The 21,121-nt window shown below is 41.7% G+C and overlaps 1 protein-coding gene across 3 annotated transcripts in view; it reads right to left on the reverse strand.

The window, feature by feature from the left end:
• Positions 1-2,331: 2,331 nt before the first annotated feature.
• Positions 2,332-21,121, reverse strand: part of LOC124126951 — a 36,031-nt gene continuing 17,241 nt past the window's right edge. The window contains exons 10-15 of one of the 3 annotated variants that reach the window (XM_046490473.2): positions 13,768-13,799; positions 12,701-12,766; positions 8,605-8,670; positions 5,023-5,088; positions 3,848-3,907; positions 2,332-2,703 (exon numbers count right to left, since the gene is read on the reverse strand). In XM_046490473.2, coding sequence (XP_046346429.2) covers positions 2,636-2,703; positions 3,848-3,907; positions 5,023-5,088; positions 8,605-8,670; positions 12,701-12,766; positions 13,768-13,799 — 358 coding nt within the window. In that variant the 3' untranslated portion in view covers positions 2,332-2,635. The remainder of the gene's footprint in view (positions 2,704-3,847; positions 3,908-5,022; positions 5,089-8,604; positions 8,671-12,700; positions 12,767-13,767; positions 13,800-21,121) is intronic. The other 2 variants (XM_046490475.2, XM_046490474.2) reach the window with 2 other exon arrangements.

The following is a 21,121-nucleotide window of genomic DNA, read 5'->3' on the forward strand; positions in this document are numbered from 1 at the left end:
TTTGATGCAGACACAGATGTGTGTGTGTGTGTGTGTGTGTTTGTGTCTGAGCGAGTGTGTCTGTGCCACCTATCCCGTGTATTGACTAGACACTTCTCCAATATAATTGATGCAGACACAGATGTGTGTGTGTGTGTGTGTGAGCGAGTGTGTCTGTGCCACCTATGCCGTGTATTGACTAGACACTTCTGACCAGACATGCACTGGCAGTGACGTTAAATTGCATGGAGCCTGTCGGGAATTGACACTGGGACAGTTGGCTAACTATCGCCTCCAAGATGCCCTCTGGACTATTTTCCTCTCAGAGTGAGTGAGTGAGTGAGTGAGTGAGTGAGTTACAATGCATAACAATGCATCAACAAATATCAATCAACATCCTGATTGACCAAGCGACAGTGTGTCGCCAGATGTGGCGTTATCCTCTTTGTAATATATTTTCTGTACATAAATGTGAAGTTCAAACATATAAAAAAAAAAAAAATTAGAACTATATACAATACAATACAATATATTTGATGCAGACACAGATGTGTGTGTGTGTGTGTGTGTGTGTGTGTGTGTGTGTGTGTGTGTGAGGGAGTGTGTGTGTGTGTGTGTGTGTGTGTGTGTGGTAACCTCCCAAAACCCCTACATCCCATTTCCCCTAGACACTTCTCCAATATATTTGATGCAGACACAGGTGTGTGTGTGTGTGTGTGTGTGTGTGTGTGTGTGTGTGTGTGTGTGTGTGTGTGTGTGTGTGTGTGTGTGTGTGTGTGTGTGTGTGTGTGTGTGTGTGTGTGTGTGAGGGAGTGTGTGTGTGGTAACCTCCCAAAACCCCTACATCCCATTTCCCCTAGACACTTCTCCAATATAATTGATGCAGACACAGGTGTGTGTGTGTGTGTGTGTGTGTGTGTGTGTGTGTGTGTGTGTGTGTGTGTGTGTGTGTGTGTGTGTGTGTGTGTGTGTGTGTTTGTGTGTGAGCGAGTGTGTCTGTGCCACCTATCCCGTGTATTGACTAGACACTTCTCCAATATAATTGATGCAGACACAGATGTGTGTGTGTGTGTGTGTGAGCGAGTGTGTCTGTGCCACCTGTCCCGTGTATTGACTAGACACTTCTGACCAGACATGCACTGGCAGTGAAGTTAGATTGCATTGAGCCTGTCGGGAATTTACTCTGGGACAGTTGGCTTACTATCGCCTCCAAGATGCTCTCTGGACCATTTTCCTCTCAGAGTGTGTGAGAGTGAGAGTGAGAGTGTGTGAGTGAGTGAGTGAGTGAGTGAGTGAGTGAGTGAGTGAGTGAGTGAGTGAGTAAATAACAACTATACAAATTGAATTGATAAAGCTTAATTGTAAGTGAGAAGAGTTTTTTATATATAAGTTAGCACCGTGAAGAGTCGAACTCCGGATATATACGTAAGTGGCAATAACTGATTAACGCACACACCTATTCAAAATATCTGTACAAAATAGAAGAAATTATTTACTTAAACCATCACAATGCATTACAATGCATTACAATGCATCAACAAATATCAATCAACATACTGATTGACCAGGCGACAGTGTGTCGACAGATTAGGCGTTATCTTCCTTGTAATATATTTTCTGTACATAAATGTGAAGTTCAAACATATAAAAAATGAAAATTAGAACTATATACAAATCTCCGGAAATACAACACCACATGTTATTGGCAGTACAATACTTGCACATGGATGATTCATTGTCGCCAGAATGTTGGGACGTGGTTAACTTCACTCTGGCAATAGGCTAATTTTAGCTGTCCCACACGAACGTGGGAACTGTTATTGAGAGGAGGAAGTGACACTATATATGTACGGTACCACCCATCCAGTGTAATGACTAGACACTTCTCCAATATATTAGATGATGTGTGTGTGTGTGTGTGTGTGTGTGTGTGTGTGTGTGTGTGTGTGTGTGTGTGTGTGTGTGTGTGTGTGTGTGTGTGTGTGTGTGTGTGTGTGTGTGTGTGTGTGTGTGTGTGTGTGTGTGTGTGTGTGTGAGGGAGTGTGTGTGAGTGAGTGTGTACCACCCATCCAGTGTAAGGACTAGACACTTCTCCAATATATTTCATGCAGACACAGATGTGTGAGTGAGTGGTGAGTGTGTGAGTGAGTGTGTGAGTGAGTGAGTGAGTGAGCGAGGTAGCGAGGTAGCGAGTGGAGTGGTGTGGAGTGGAGTGGAGTGGAGTGGAGTGGAGTGGAGTGGAGTGGAGTGGAGTGGAGTGGAGTGGAGTTGAATTGAGTTGAGTTGAGTTGAGTTGAGTTGAGTTGAGTTGAGTTGAGTTGAGTTGAGTTGAGTTGAGTGGAGTGAGTGAGTGAGTGAGTGAGGTAGCGAGTGAGGTAGCGAGTGAGGTAGCGAGCGAGGTAGCGAGGTAGCGAGTGGAGTGGATTGGAGCAGAGTGAGTGAGTGAGTGAGTGAGTGAGTGAGTGAGTGGGTGGGTGAGTGAGTGATAGAGTGAGTGGGTAAGTGAGTGAGTGAGTGAGTGAGTGAGAGGAATACACTCTGGGACTAACTATCTGGGTAACTATCGCCTCCAGGATGCCCTCTGGACTATTTTCATCTATAAATTAAGGAGCTGTGGACCCATATATGTTGACCAAGATCACGTGTTATATAAGTCTTAAGCCGACTTTGTGTTACTTTTGACTCCATCGCCGCTGAAGTCGTCAAGAACGTTGTCTGTCATGACTGGAAGAGAAGAAAACAAGTTCACAGACAAGCGTATGTAACCTGCGATACATCGCATCAGTTGCCTTGGATAATATTCCTTTAATATATCTGTAACAAATATTGGTGTAAAATACTGCACGAAGTGGTGCAGACAGGTCTAGTCTTTACTGTGTCAACCAATCCAATTTATTCAATGGAAATGTTCTTCCAATATTGAATTATTGAGGTCAATAGCCAGTAACCAGGAACACCATTGAAATATCACTTCGAAAATATATTTTTTGACACTAAAATGGTTTGTGTAGGACAGTTAACTGTAAGTATTAACTGTAAGTGAGAAGAGGTTTTTTTATATATAAGTTAGCACCGTGAAGAATCGAACTCCGGATATATACGTGAGTGGCAATAACTGATTAACGCACACACCTATTGGTGCAGACAGGTCTAGTCTTTACTGTGTCAACCAATCCAATTTTATTCAATGGAAATGTTCTTCCAATATTGAATTATTGAGGTCAATAGCCAGTAACCAGGAACACCATTGAAATATCACTAAATATATTTTTTGACACTAAAATGGTTTGTGTAGGACAGTTAACTGTAAGTATTAACTGTTTGAAAAAGTCCGAAATAGAAAAGAAACGTGTGTGTGTGTGAGTACCACCCATCCCGTGTAATGACTAGACACGTCTCCAATATATTTCATGCAGACACAGATGCTTGTGTGTGTGTGTGTGTGTGTGTGTGTGTGTGTGTGTGTGTGTGTGTGTGTGTGTGTGTGTGTGTGTGTGTGTGTGTGTGTGTGTGTGTGTGTGTGTGTGTGTGTGTGTGTGTGTGTGTGTGTGTGTGTCTTTTTTAGTGTGACGTGGCCACGTGGTCTTAATATTATGACTGTTACTGTGATTACCGACTGCCAAAGGAACACGGCTAGACACAAGGCACCGGGACTTATTGTAAGAGTGAGTGAGTGAGTGAGTGAGTGAGTGAGTGTGTGATTGTTTGAGTGAGTGAGTGAGTGAGTGAGTGAGTGAGTGAGTGAGTGAGTGAGCGAGCGAAATAGTCCGAAATAGAAACGAAATCTTCAGAGTACGTGGTGTGATATGGGAGAGCCTGGAACTGGATATAAGGATGTCCTGCAACTGGATGTAAGTACTTGACTTACCACTGTTACCGAAGCCGCTGTCAATCGGGCTTGACTCATACAGAAAGTTATCCTTCGTTTCTGAAAAAATCAAACATGAACGGGTTCATAACAGACCATACGTGAACGTATAACGCGATAACGCGATAACGCGAAATGATAAGTAATAGTGTTTGCATAGCTTCGTACTGAATATCAGATCTCAAAGTCATGTAACATATCGTTCTCCATAATATGAGTCAATGTCGTCATGGTGCTAACTTGCTACTTCTTTGGATGACTTTCATCCTGCAAAATGTATCCGTGTGTTGTCTGGGGCGGATGTCCGAGTGTACACCAGCACCACGATGATGTCCCATACAGCCACAGTATACTGACTCCGAGCCGACCAGTCCTTGTTTTAGCCCCTTAATGCCGAGCGCCAGACAGGGTAACAGCTAGTACCATCTTTTAACGTCTTTTGGTATGACGCGGCCGGGGATCGAACCCCGGACCTTCCGCTTTCCGGGCGGACGCTCTACCACTAGACCACGGAGGCGGTCTGGTCGAAAGCATCGTAATGAATATGGTGGTCAGGGTTGCTGACATGGTCGTTGGCGTGTGAGCCAACGTTTGTTTGTTTGTTGTTTAGCGCCGCACTCAGCAATATTCAAACTATATGGCGGCGGTCTGTAAATAATCGAGGCTGGACCAGACAATCGAGTGATTGACATTATGAGCATCGATCTACGCAATTGGGATCGATGATATGCATCAACCAAGTCAGCGAGCCTGACCACCGGATCCCGTTAGTCGTCTCTTACGACAAGCATGGTCGCCTTTTACGGCAAGCATGGGTTGCTGAAGACCTATTCTACCCCGGATCTTCACGGATCCTGACAAGCTAAGCGGCGGTTGGGTAGCCTTATGATTAAAACGTTCGCTCGTCACGCTGAAGAACGGGTTCGACGATTCCACACATGGGCACAATGTGTGAAGCCCATTTCTGGTACCCTACCTACCAGTCCCCCCCCCCCCCCACACACACACACACACACACCCCGAGTGCTCGAATATTGTTAAAAGCGGCGTGAAACCATTCTCACTCACTTACTCTGACAAGCTGATCAATTTTAGTCGTTGACAACAAGTGTTCCAACACTACTGCCATTAACCTGGGTTAGCAACAAAGAGTTTCCTTGCAATACTTGACTCACCTTTGTCATCCTCTCCATGATTGATGTCAGGCGGGCTGGACTCGTACAGCGTGTTCTCCTTCATCACTGAAACATCAGATCATGTCATTAGACTGTCTCTGTGGTCTGGTGATAGAGTGTCTGAGCGGATAGACGGTGAGGGGTTTGTTTCCCTGGCTGCGTTATACCAAATGACGTTTACAGATGTTATTATAAGGGTAACACTATTTTTCAGGGCATTATCATTTGCAGGAGCCTGAGGTCTTCCATTTACTGCCCGACGACGGAGACCGTGGGCTTCTGCAAATGATAATGCCCTGAAAAATAGTGTTAACGTTATTATAGCTAAAATGGGTGGAATTTGTTATCAAATAAAAAGAAACAACAATGTCGGTTTTGAAACATTTACTGCAATCAACACGAATGTCACTGACCCACTTTTACAAATATGGAAACGTCATAGAACTAATCAGATGACGTCACTATTGAACATGCCGTCACCTATCCTTATCCTATGACGTCACCTAACAACGGGCGTGATGTTGGCAGTTACAGTGGCCCGCTGATTTCTAATAACATGCGGGCGGTTAATGACAATTCTATCCATTTTAGCTATAAATGTTGTTACCCTACCTAGCGCTCGGCATAAAGGGAATATAACAAGTTCAATGTACTTTGATATGTCGAGAATCAGCGACCTTTCGATATTTGACAGGTGCTCTAACTACTACACCACGAAGAGGTTTGGTGAAAGGTTGAGACAGTATGATGCAGCGTAATCATATGTTCTTTAAAACTTAAGAAACACTTGACAATCACCGGACAAACACCGGAGAAACACCGGACAAACAGCTGACAAACACTGTCAAACACCTGACAAACACCTGACAAACAGCTGACAAACACCGGACAAACACTGTCAAACACCTGACCAACAGCTGACAAACACTGTCAAACACCTGACAAACACCTGACAAACACCTGACAAACACCGGACAAACACTGTCAAACACCTGACCAACAGCTGACAAACACTGTCAAACACCTGACAAACACTGACAAACACCAGACAAACATCGGACAAACACCGGACAAACACCTGATCAACAGCTGACAAACAGCTGACAAACAGCTGACAAACACCTGACAAACACCGGACAAACACCTGACAAACACCAGACAAACATCGGACAAACACCGGACAAACAGCTGACAAACACCTGACAAACAGCTGACAAACACCTGATAAACACCTGATAAACACCGGACTAACACCTGACAAACACCGGACAAACAGCTGACAAACACCAGACAAACATCGGACAAACACCGGACAAACACCTGACAAACACCTGACAAACACCTGACAAACAGCTGACAAACACCAGACAAACATCGGACAAACACCGGACTAACACCTGACAAACCGCTGACAAACAGCTGACAAACCGCTGACAAACAGCTGTCAAACAATTACAAACACCGGACAAACACAGGACAAACACCTGACCAACAGGTGACAAACCGCTGACAAACAGCTGACAAACCGCTGACAAACAGCTGTCAAACAATTACAAACACCGGATAAACACCTGACAAACACTGAACAGACACCGGAGAAACACAGGACAAACACCGGACAAACACCAGACAAACACCGGACAAACACCAGACAAACACTGACAAACACAGGACAAACACTGAGAAACACTGACAAACACCAGACAAACACTGACAAACACCGGACAAACACCTGAGAAAAACCGGACAAATACCGGACAAACACTGACAAACACCAGACAAACACCGGACAAACACCAGACAAACACTGACAAACACAGGACTAACACCTGACAAACCGCTGACAAACAGCTGACAAACCGCTGACAAACAGCTGTCAAACAATTACAAACACCGGACAAACATCGGACAAACACCGGACTAACACCTGACAAACCGCTGACAAACAGCTGACAAACCGCTGACAAACAGCTGTCAAACAATTACAAACACCGGATAAACACCTGACAAACACTGAACAGACACCGGAGAAACACAGGACAAACACCGGACAAACACCAGACAAACACCGGACAAACACCAGACAAACACTGACAAACACAGGACAAACACTGAGAAACACTGACAAACACCAGACAAACACTGACAAACACCGGACAAACACCTGAGAAACACCGGACAAATACCGGACGAACACTTACAAACAGCTGACAAACACTGGGAAACATCGGACAAACACTGACAAACACTGACAAACACCGGACGAACAACGGACAAACAACGGACAAACACTGACAAAAACTGACAAACACCGGACAAACACTGAGAAACACCGGAGAAACACCAGATAAACACCGGAAAGACACCGGAGAAGCACCGGAGTGACACCTGACAAACACTGACAACACCAGACAAACACCGGACAAACACCGGACAAACACCAGAGAAACACCTGACAAACACCGGACAAACACCGGAGAAACACTGTCAAACACCTGACAAACACCGGACAAACACCAGACAAACACCAGACAAACACCGGACAAACACTGACAAACACTGACAAACACCAGACAAACACCAGAGAAACACCGGACAAACACCGGACAAACAGCTGACAAACACCGGACAAACACCGGACAAACACTTGACAAACACCGGACAAACACCAGACAAACACCGGACAAACACTGACAAACACTGACAAACACCAGACAAACACCAGAGAAACACCGGACAAACACCGGACAAACAGCTGACAAACAGCTGATAAACACTTGACAAACACCGGACAAACACCTGACAAACACTGACAAACACCTGATCAACAGCTGACAAACAGCCGACAAACACCTGACTAACACCTGACAAACACTTACAAACACCGGACAAACAGCTGACAAACAGCTGACAAACACCTGACAAACACTTACAAACACCGGACAAACACCTGACCAACAGCTGACAAACAGCTGACAAACACCGGACAAACACCGGACAAACACCTGACCAACAGCTGACAAACAGCTGACAAACATCAGACAAACATCGGAAAAACACCGGACAAACACCGGAAAACACCTGACAAACACTTACAAACAGCTGAGAAACACCGGACAAACACCTGACCAACAGCTGACAAACAGCTGAGAAACACCGGACAAACGGCTTACAAAAAGCTGACAAACACCGACAAATAGCTGACAAACAGCTGACAAACAGCTGACAAACACCGAACAAACACTGACAAACACCGGACAAACAGGATCTACCCCCGATCCTGACAAGCTGAGGGGCGGTGTTGTAGCCTAATGGTTAAAACGTTCGCTCGTCACGCTGAAGAACGGGTTCGATGATTCCACACATGGGCACAATGTGTGAAGCCCATTTCTGGTACCCTACCTACCAGTCCCCCCACCCCCGCCGTGATATTGCTCAAATATTGTTAAAAGCGGCGTGAAACCATTCTCACTCACTTACTCTGACAAGCTGATCAATTTAGTCGTTGACAATAAGTGTTCCAACACTACTGCCATTAACCTGGGTTAGCAACAAAGAGTTTCCTTGCAATACTTGACTCACCTTTGTCATCCTCTCCATGATTGATGTCAGGCGGGCTGGACTCGTACAGCGTGTTCTCCTTCATCACTGAAACATCAGATCATGTCATTAGACTGTCTCTGTGGTCTGGTGATAGAGTGTCTGAGCGGATAGACGGTGAGGGGTTCGTTTCCCTGGCTGCGTTATACCAAATGACGTTTACAGATGTTATTATAAGGGTAACACTATTTTTCAGGGCATTATCATTTACAGGAGCCTGAGGTCTTCCATTTACTGCCCGACGACGGAGACCGTGGGCTTCTGCAAATGATAATGCCCTGAAAAATAGTGTTAACGTTATTATAGCTAAAATGGGTGGAATTTGTTATCAAATAAAAAGAAACAACAATGTCGGTTTTGAAACATTTACTGCAATCAACACGAATGTCACTGACCCACTTTTACAAATATGGAAACGTCATAGAACAAACCAGATGACGTCACTATTGAACATGCCGTCACCTATCCTTATCCTATGACGTCACCTAACAACGGGCGTGATGTTGGCAGTTACAGTGGCCCGCTGATTTCTAATAACATGCGGGCGGTTAATGACAATTCTATCCATTTTAGCTATAAATGTTGTTACCCTACCTAGCGCTCGGCATAAAGGGAATATAACAAGTTCAACGTACTTTGATATGTCGAGAATCAGCGACCTTTCGATATTTGACAGGTGCTCTAACTACTACACCACGAAGAGGTTTGGTGAAAGGTTGAGACAGTATGATGCAGCGTAATCATATGTTCTTTAAAAATTAAGAAACACTTGACAATCACCGGACAAACACCTGACAAACACCGGACAAACACCGGACAAACACTGACAAACACCTGATCAACAGCTGACAAACACCGGACAAACAGCTGACAAACACCTGAAAAACACCAGACAAACATCGGACAAACACCGGACAAACACCTGACAAACACCTGATAAACACCGGACTAACACCTGACAAACAGCTGACAAACACTGTCAAACACTTACAAACACTGGACAAACACAGGACAAACACCTGACAAATAGCTGACAAACACCGGACAAACACCTGACAAACAGCTGACAAACACCGGACAAACAGCTGAGAAACACTGTCAAACACCGGACAAACACCTGACAAACACCTGACAAACACCGGACAAACACCGGACAAACAGCTGACAAACACTGTCAAACACCGGACAAACACCTGACAAACACCTGACAAACACCGGACAAACACCTGACAAACAGCTGACAAACACCGGACAAACAGCTGACAAACACTGTCAAACACCGGACAAACACCTGACAAACACCGGACAAACACCTGACAAACAGCTGACAAACACCTGACAAACAGCTGACAAACACCGGACAAACAGCTGACAAACAGCTGACAAACACCGGACAAACAGCTGACAAACAGCTGACAAACACCTGACAAACACCGGACAAACAGCTGACAAACACCGGACAAACACCGGACAAACACCGGACAAACACCTGACAAACAGCTGACAAACACCGGACAAACAGCTGACAAACACTGTCAAACACCTGACAAACACCGGACAAACAGCTGACAAACACTGTCAAACACCTGACAAACACCGGACAAACACCTGACAAACACCGGACAAACACCGGACAAACACCTGACAAACACCGGACAAACACCTGACAAACAGCTGACAAACACCTGACAAACACCTGACAAACAGCTGACAAACAGCTGACAAACCGCTGACAAACACCGGAGAAACACCGGACAAACACCTGACAAACAGCTGACAAACACCGGACAAACAGCTGACAAACACTGTCAAACACCTGACAAACACCGGACAAACACCGGACAAACACCGGACAAACAGCTGACAAACAGCTGACAAACACCGGACAAACACCGGACAAACATCTGACAAACACCGGACAAACACCGGACAAACACCTGACAAACACCGGACAAACACCGGACAAACAGCTGACAAACACTGTCAAACACCTGACAAACACCGGACACACACCGGACAAACAGCTGACAAACAGCTGAGAAACACCGGACAAACAGCTGACAAACACCGGACAAACAGCGGACAAACAGCTGACAAACACCGGACAAACAGCTGACAAACACTGTCAAACACCGGACAAACACCGGACAAACACCGGACAAACAGCTGACAAACACCGGACAAACAGCTGACAAACACCGGACAAACACCGGAGAAACACCGGAGAAACAGCTGACAAACAGCTGACAAACACCTGACTAACACCTGACAAACACCGGACAAACACCGGACAAACACCTGACAAACACCGGACAAACACCTGACAAACACCTGACAAACAGCTGACAAACACCTGACAAACACCTGACAAACAGCTGACAAACAGCTGACAAACCGCTGACAAACACCGGAGAAACACCGGACAAACACCTGACAAACAGCTGACAAACACCGGACAAACAGCTGACAAACACTGTCAAACACCTGACAAACACCGGACAAACACCGGACAAACACCGGACAAACACCTGACAAACAGCTGACAAACAGCTGACAAACACCGGACAAACATCTGACAAACACCGGACAAACACCGGACAAACACCTGACAAACACCGGACAAACACCGGACAAACAGCTGACAAACACTGTCAAACACCTGACAAACACCGGACACACACCGGACAAACAGCTGACAAACAGCTGAGAAACACCGGACAAACAGCTGACAAACACCGGACAAACAGCGGACAAACAGCTGACAAACACCGGACAAACACCGGACAAACAGCTGACAAACAGCTGACAAACAGCTGACAAACACTGTCAAACACTGACAAACACCGGATCAACAGGTGACAAACACTGACAAACACCGGGCAAACACCTGACAAACAGCTGACAAACACCTGACAAACAGCTGACAAATACCGGACAAACAGCTGACAAACAGCTGACAAACACCGGACAAACAGCTGACAAACACTGACAAACAGCTGACAAACAGCTGACAAACAGCTGACAAACACCGGACAAACACCGGACAAACACCGGACAAACACCTGACAAACAGCTGACAAACACCTGACAAACAGCTGACAAACACCGGACAAACAGCTGACAAACACCTGACAAACAGCGGACAAACAGCTGACAAACACCGGACAAACAGCTGACAAACACTGTCAAACACCGGACAAACACCGGACAAACACCGGACAAACAGCTGACAAACACCGGACAAACACCTGACAAACACCGGACAAACACCTGACAAACACCGGACAAACAGCTGACAAACAGCTGACAAACACTGTCAAACACTTACAAACACTGGACAAACACAGGACAAACACCGGACAAACAGCTGACAAACACAGGACAAACACCTGACAAACACCGGACAAACACCGGACAAACACTGACAAACACTAGAGAAACATCGGACAAACACCGGACAAACAGCTGACAAACACCTGATAAACATCTGATAAACACCTGACTAACACCTGACAAACAGCTGACAAACAGCTGACAAACACTGTCAAACACCTGACAAACACCGGACAAACACCGGACAAACAGCTGACAAACAGCTGACAAACAGCTGACAAACACTGTCAAACACTGACAAACACCGGATCAACAGGTGACAAACACTGACAAACACCGGACAAACAGCTGAGTAACACTGACAAACACCGGACCAACAGCTGAGAAATACCGGACAAACACTGACAAACACCAGACAAACACCGGACAAACACCGGACAAACACTGACAAACACCGGAGAAATGCTGATAAACACCCGAAAAACACCGGACCAACAGCTGACAAACACCGGACAAACACCAAACAATCATTTGACAAACATTAGACATCAGACAAACATGAGACACATGCCACACAATCATCTGACATTCATCTGACAAACACACACGGTCATTCCAAATTTTGAGATGATATAAGCTCGTATAGAGACAGCACAACAGAATACATTGCATAAACTTGTTTTTCAATCTTTAGAGAGTCAATTAACCGCCTGTCCTTCAATACTCTACAATATTGCTGGTTCACCTTCATCATCATCGACTGCGTGTCTATCAGTTGGGCTGGACTCATATATATTATTATCTTTCATTTCTGAAACATAAATAAAAACAAACAAATAATCACTTTCACCATTACAAAACATTAACGTTAGGTTTGTCTAAAATAGTTTTAGAACAGTTTTTCTTAACGCAAAATGGTTAAACATTTAAGAATATTTACTCGTGTCACTGTTAGAAGTGTGTGTAGAATCCAGTTATATAAAGGTTCAAAAAGTAATAAAGAAAAGATTATATCAAAGTTGATTTGAGGATGACGGGGATTTGTATGGATCTGTGAAGTAAGAGGTGGCTTCTGTCAGGGGAAGTTGAAATTGAAGTTGGTTTTATATCTTCGTAATTAATATTTGTACACAGTCAGCTATATATATCAGGCCAGGCTTTTTTTATTTTTAGGATTACGGATTTTTCAGCCCAAAGTCCAGGGTTGGAAAAGGTAAAAAAAAAGCCAGATGCATTTCTTTTGATGCAGAATGCCTCTGGCATACATTATGATCATATTCTATGCTCAAAAGACCGCCATTTGTGACGATAAAGCCCCTTGTAACAATAAGAATTCTACCACTTATAACATGGACAATTGTCAAGGGCGGCTATTCATGTTCGGCTTCGAGATCAACAAAGACCGATTATGTATCTCTTTACTAGTTAACAGCAGTAAATTCATATGTTTTTTATTAAAAGGTGATGATAACAAAACAAAAACTCACTAAGGGGCTATCGGCGGGGAAAAAATGGAAATCTGATCTATTTTTACATTTTCTAAAAAATTAGAGTCGGCTGGTCCGTAATCCGAAAAATATAAAACGCCTGGCCTCAGATATATAAAAAAACCTAGTGCAAATACTCGAAGAGGGACAGATGAACTGATGACTGATATCATGAGAAACGTGCCTTGCCGTGGAGGAACGACGATACAATTATATTCACTTTTTACAACAAACAATAGAAACTGGGTGTACGTCTAAATTGGGGCTTTAATTTGGGGATGATTACATTTTGGTTCAACATGCATTTATGCAATGACTTTCTTACCCAATACATCTTCATCTTTATCACCAAACAAACTGAGGAAACAACAGAACCATACAATAGTCTTTCATAAATAAATAGTTAGAACACGTCCCATTTTAATTCTGGAAACCCAAAAGTCCAGAAACTCTACGGTCTTTGCCGACTCTCGGTCAAAGGTATTCACAAAATTAAACATGCTGTTTTCATGGGAACATACCAAGGAAGAAAAAAATGAAAAACAAAATTGTTCATAAACTCAATATTTACACTATGTCGAAGTGTGGCCCATGGGTAGGCCCATAATCATGGCCCATTTTAACTTAATTCAACGATTTTATAGCGATATTGAAATATTTCGCCCATGGGCGAGAAAAAGGTTTGGCTCATTTTTACTTGATCGAATGGTTTCCACGAAAACTTCCGGCATAGAGTTTTGTATTTTATTATATACATGTATTGTTAATTGTAGAAGATGCTTACATCACTGTATCTCAGAACGCAAAACTGATAACATTCAAACATGTAATTAGTACACAGTTAATTGTTATAGAAGAAGAAGAAAATATTTTATTAAGGTGTCGCATGATATACATACATAAGGACAAACAGTTAAAAACAATTATTGCATATAATCCGGCGGATACGGCCTATGGGACACCAAATATCTCATAAGTACAAATGTTAGGCATTGCCTAAAAGTCGGGCCGGGCCGGGCCAAGACGGGCCAAAGTGTTATTGGCTAATTACTTCATTATCGGCGATCATACCTACATATTATTGATGCAACATACACACATGACATAACTGAACAATCACCAACCAAAAACGTGCAACATAATTAGGTATTTCGGAGTAAATCGCTTGAAAACCAGAAAGTGGAGCTGTGTGTAAGCGTCGCTGATCTAGGTAACATGTAAAAGAGCAATCGTTAAACGAAATAAGATTTGAAACGTATCAAATACTTCTAGCTATCGCGATACAAATTTCTATCTGTCGGCATAGCGTTTATATTTATAGGATAGTACTATATCTATGTAAATACCACTTAATAATGTCACTGTTCATCGTGTATAAAGCAGACACGTTGGTTAAAGTAGACCTCTTCTCCCCATACTCTAAACAGTCTCACAAGTGTTCGGTCCGACTTGGCCCGGGCTGTCAATATCAACTTAAACCTCACAGATGTATCATGAAATGGGTTCACATATATCGATTAGTATTTTATCTACCTAAATATCTCTTTATAGTGTCTCAGATCGCTGTACTTAAAGAAAACAAGGTGCTCAAAGTGAAGCCCTTTTCCCTCTACATTCTCAACATAGTCTCTTATTCAGAAGTGTTTGGCTTGTGTTGGGTCCGACTTGGCCCGGGCTGTCAAAATCAACTTTAAACTTATAGATGTATCATCAAATGTGTTTATATCTATACCTTGTTTTCTTTAAATACGATGTACTGTGACGGGAACATAAACATTATAATGATAATGATGATGATAGTTGTTTATGATGAGGATGATCACCATATTTTAACCTCTATGGTGTGATTAACAAGGAGGCCTTTAATGATTGAATTTAATCGTGCACTACTGCACATATCTGTTTATCTGAAGATCCTCTTGTGAAGCATGTCAAGACTGAAAACAAGTCATTCAATGGATTTTCCTAAACGACCCATTGGTGTAGTACTGAATATCAATGTTAATGTTTATTTTCTTGATGGTGCTGGACGGTACAGAAATGAGTGTCAATCAAGCGGAGTGCCATATCAAATCGACCCAGAACCAGTCACTTGCCACTCGGAAACGTCAATGTGTGATTTTGTCTCAATGTTGATGTCCAGCTTGACACAAACACAGTATCTTTGGCATGGTTCGATCCTCTTGTTACCGTAATGTGTGGTTTTGTCTCCGAGACCATCAATGGTACGACCCAGAATATGCAGAGGGCGTCGTGGGAAATGATAATTACATATAAAATTCTTTGGAATACGCCCACATACAGAGTCAGACGTATCCAAGCGAACAAACCTGATATGGTCCTTTTTAGATAAATCCAATGAATGTAGAATGTAGAGGGAAAAGGGCTTCACTTTGAGCACCTTGTTTTCTTAAAATACAGCGAACTGAGACACTATAAAGTTGTATATAGGTAGGTATAATGCTAGTCCATAGATGCAAACACATTTGATGAAACATTTGTGTGTTTAAAATATGTTTTGACAGCCCGGGCCAAACCGGAACCAACTCTTCTTACAGAGACTTTCTTAAGAAAATACAGTAAAAGTGTTTGACTTTAACGGACCAGTTTTCTTTACATACGATGTACTAAGACACTATAAAGTGGTATATAGGTAGATATTATACTCGTTTATAGATGTGAATACATTTGAATATACATCTGTGAGGTTTAAGTTGATTTTGACATCCCGGGCCAAGTCGGATCCAACACTTCTGACAGAGATTTTCTTAAGAAAATATAGTAAAAGTGTTTGACTTTAACGGACCAGTTTTCTTTAAAAACGATGTACTGTGGCATTATAAAGTGGTATATAGGTAGATATAACACTAATCTATAGATGTAAACACATTTGAAAATACATGTTTTTTTTTAAAAGTTGATTTTGACCGCCCGGGCCAATTCGGACCCAACACAAGCCAAACACTTCTGATAGAGACTATGTTGAGAATGTAGAGGGAAAAGGGCTTCACTTTGAGCCCCTAGTTTTCTTTAAGTACAGCGATCTGAGACACTATAAAGTGACATATAGGTAGGTATAATGCTAGTCCATATAGATGTAAACACATTTGATGAAACATAGGTGTGTTTAAAATTGGATTTGACAGCCCGGGCCAAACCGGACCCATCACTTCTGACAGAGATTTTCTTAAGAAAATCCGGGGTAGAACAGATCTTCTACAACCCATTCTTGGCGTACCCTAAGCACACACACGAGTCCCATTCGACAGTCTATAACACACGAATAACTGTCAAACAAGTTTGGGTACCCCTTGTGTTCAGGCAAGTTGTTTAGTTCAATAATTTTGTATTAAAATCCTTTTCAATTTGTTTTCACCATTTTCCCTATTCCATACATGTTTATGTTGTTACATTTTATTGCTCATGTTCCCAAGTATTATAAAACACTTTAATGTTTCTCCTTCTTAATCTAACGTTATAACATTTCAGGTCATTACCATCATCTAATAAGAGATGATACCAAGACATATTTAATTCGGTTTTATGGTCTATGCGGTCTTACAATTGATTTTATTAGTCTTTAAATCTTATGTCTAGTACATATTTTCACAAACAGGGCTGTTTGCTGATATAAGGAAGGTAACATCCAGTTGAATTCCCAGTTGACGTACTCACTTTTTTAATCAAATATGAGGACTGTATACGACATACGTTAGTCTCCTAACGACGTTTCTACAATTAATATTTTGAATAAGCCGTTAATAAGCCAGTTGTGACAGAGATGATGGTATGGTAGCTGTAGCAGACAGATTGACAGTCGTTGTTACGTGCGTCACTGGGTAATTAGTACGGCATTGACCTTGTTGATTGTTACTATACTTTGAGGATTTCTGTGACCAGTGGCGGACGTAATTCAAACTCCTTCCACACTGACACCGCATTAAATATATTTGTGTACCGATTACATAACTCTTACGGACAGGGTGGGGTGGTAGTTCACCGGACCACACTGTGTATATTGGGCGGCTCCTTTGATATCTCCTCCAAACATACTTTTATTGAATGACCCATTAGACGATGATACACATTTCGTTGAATATATCAAGGCACTTATTCATCTTTCATAAACATTTTTGTCTTTGTGCTTCATATATCCACATATCAACGAAAATATGTAATACATGTATCCACAAAAAAATATACATATACAGGCTAGGTATTTGCCCACCGCAACACCTGCATAACTGTTTATTCACGCGTGGTGTGGTAGATCGTAATTGACCGAGAGCAGGTATTGTAGAATCACCTGTAAATAAGGCCAACCCTGTAATTAGATACAACGTACTAATGAGAATATGAGAATTATCACAAGAAGGCTGTTGCGTTTTTCTTAACTGTTACCATTTTCATACCAAACGTGACAATGCATTTAAAAGTTGCTTTAGTGTCACACTATTCACTCAAGTTTTCCTCAATCGCATTGAAACATAATTCCCACTGGTCAGTTCGACACCGCATGTAATTAAATAAATATTTCGAGATTTCGTTAGAATGTGAGATATTCAGCCAGACGTTATGCAATAAAAAAGGAATATTTTTTTCAATTAAAATACGCGCACGTGTACCTGTATACTGCATACCCAGTGTCACGTAATTGTGTGATGTATCAACGGGACATAAAATGGGAAATGAAAAAGAAACTAACTAAACTCTAATGTTGTGGAAAATAACTCCAATGAATTGGAGTACACGTGCATGAATTCGTATGATAAACTGTCAACACATTTTGAGAGGTAAGGCCGGGTTCATTAAAGATCGCTACAATATGTAAAACAAGTGAAATTTGTAAAACTTCTATAAAGGAAACATCCAACCAAAGAACTTTTTAAATAGTAATGTAATGATATAATATAAAGTATATTTCACATGATACCATATTTTTTGCACACAGTTAGTTGATGCTTTAAAGGGACTGACGAAAACATGGGCGAAATATTTTAATAACGCCAAAAATAAGTTGAATTAAGTTAAAATGAGTTGAATCATGTGTCATTCTTATAATCCCTTAATGTATTTGCGAAACTAAAACTGTTGAGCACAGGAAAATATTCTCGCCCATAGGCGAAATATTTCAAAATCGCTATAAAATCGTTGAATTAAGTTTAAATGAGTTACATTTGGTGTCATTATACTTGAAAGAAATATATTTATGTATTTGCGAAACAAAAACATGAGTTTTAAGTAAAGGAACATATTCTCGCCCATGGGGGAAATATTTCAATATCGCTATAAAATCGTTGAATTAAGTTAAAATGAGTTACATTTGGTGTCATGATACTTGAAAGAAATATATTTATGTATTTGCGAAACAAAAACATGAGTTTTAAGTAAAGGAACACATTCCCGCCCATGGGCCAAACCTTTTTCTCGCCCATGGGGGAAATATTTCAATATCGCTATAAAATCGTTGAATTAAGTTAAAATGAGTTACATTTGGTGTCATGATACTTGAAAGAAATATATTTATGTATTTGCGAAACAAAAACATGAGTTTTAAGTAAAGGAACATATTCTCGCCCATGGGCGAATATTTCAATATCGCTTTAAAATCGTTGAATTAAGTTAAAATGAGCTACATTTGGTGTCATGATACTTGAAAGAAATATATTTATGTATTTGCGAAACAAAAACATGAGTTTTAAGTAAAGGAACACATTCCCGCCCATGGGCCAAACCTTTTTCTCGCCCATGGGCGAAATATTTCAATATCGCTTTAAAATCGTTGAATTAAGTTAAAATGAGTTACATTTGGTGTCATGATACTTGAAAGAAATATATTTATGTATTTGCGAAACAAAAACATGAGTTTTGAGTAAAGGAACATATTCTCGCCCATGGGCGAAATATTTCAATATCGCTATAAAATCGTTGAATTAAGTTAAAATGAGTTACATTTGGTGTCATGATACTTGAAAGAAATATATTTATGTATTTGCGAAACAAAAACATGAGTTTTAAGTAAAGGAACATATTCTATCCCATGAGTCTGCCCTTGGGCCAAACCTTTTTCTCGCCCATGGGGGAAATATTTCAATATCGCTATAAAATCGTTGAATTAAGTTAGAATGAGTTACGTTTTGTGTCATGATACTTGAAAGATATACATATCTGTATTTGCGAAACAAAAACATGAGTTTTGAGTAAAGGAACATATTCTCGCCCATGGGCCAAACCTTTTTCTCGCCCATGGGCGAAATATTTCAATAGTCCTACGTAGGAGATAGTAAGTCCTACGTAGGAGGTAGTAATTCTAGGTCATTGTAAGTCCTACGTAGGAGATAGTTAGTCCTACGTAGGAGGTAGTAAGTCCTACGTAGGAGATAGTAAGTCCTACGTAGGAGATAGTAAGTCCTACATAGGAGGTAGTAATTCTAGGCCATACAAAGTCCTACGTCGGAGATAGTAAGCACTACGTAGGAGATAGTAATTCTAAGTCATACTCAGTCCTACGTAGGAGGTAGTAAGTCCTACGTAGGAGATAGTAAGTCTTACGTAGGAGATACTAAGTCCTACGTAGAAGATACTAAGTCCTACGTAGAAGATACTAAGTCCTACGTAGGAGATACTAAGTCCAACGTAGAAGATACTAAGTCCTACGTAGAAGATACTAAGTCCAACGTAGAAGATACTAAGTCCAACGTAGAAGATACTAAGTCCAACGTAGAAGATACTAAGTCCTACGTAGAAGATACTAAGTCCTACGTAGAAGATACTAAGTCCTACGTAGAAGATACTAAGTCCTACGTAGGGGATACTAAGTCCTACGTAGAAGATACTAAGTCCTACGTAGAAGATACTAAGTCCTACGTAGAAGATACTAAGTCCTACGTAGAAGATACTAAGTCCTACGTAGAAGATACTAAGTCCAACGTAGAAGATACTAAGTCCTACGTAGAAGATACTAAGTCCAACGTAGAAGATACTAAGTCCTACGTAGAAGATACTAAGTCCTACGTAGAAGATACTAAGTCCTACGTAGGGGATACTAAGTCCAACGTAGAAGATACTAAGTCCTACGTAGAAGATACTAAGTCCTACGTAGAAGATACTAAGTCCTACGTAGAAGATACTAAGTCCAACGTAGAAGATACTAAGTCCTACGTAGAAGATACTAAGTCCTACGTAGAAGATACTAAGTCCTACGTAGAAGATACTAAGTCCAACGTAGAAGATACTAAGTCCTACGTAGAAGATACTAAGTCCTACGTAGAAGATACTAAGTCCTACGTAGAAGATACTAAGTCCTACGTAGGGGATACTAAGTCCAACGTAGAAGATACTAAGACAACAAAATAATTTCATCGTTGCACCACTACGCTTCCGTAGAATAGTGAGTGCGTTATTGGTTACGCCTCTTTCGGCAATGTTCCAGAACCGTCACGGCGGGGGGCAGCAGAAATAAGCTTCACACATTGTACCCAGGTGGGGAATCGAACCCGGGTCTTCAGCGTGACGAGCGAACGCTTTAACCGCCCCGTACATGTTTCCAGAATGGTTTTTACTTTGTGTTTTTGTTGTTGATGTTTTTATAACAAATATTCATGAATACGTATGAATAACATGATCCATTAAATAAGTTACACCATGCAGGTAAGCTGCAATCTTTAACGTTCTGTCAT

This window comes from Haliotis rufescens, unplaced genomic scaffold (genome assembly GCF_023055435.1).
Source record: "Haliotis rufescens isolate VD_foot unplaced genomic scaffold, xgHalRufe1.0.p SCAF_34, whole genome shotgun sequence".
NCBI classification, from domain to species: Eukaryota; Metazoa; Mollusca; class Gastropoda; order Lepetellida; family Haliotidae; genus Haliotis; species Haliotis rufescens.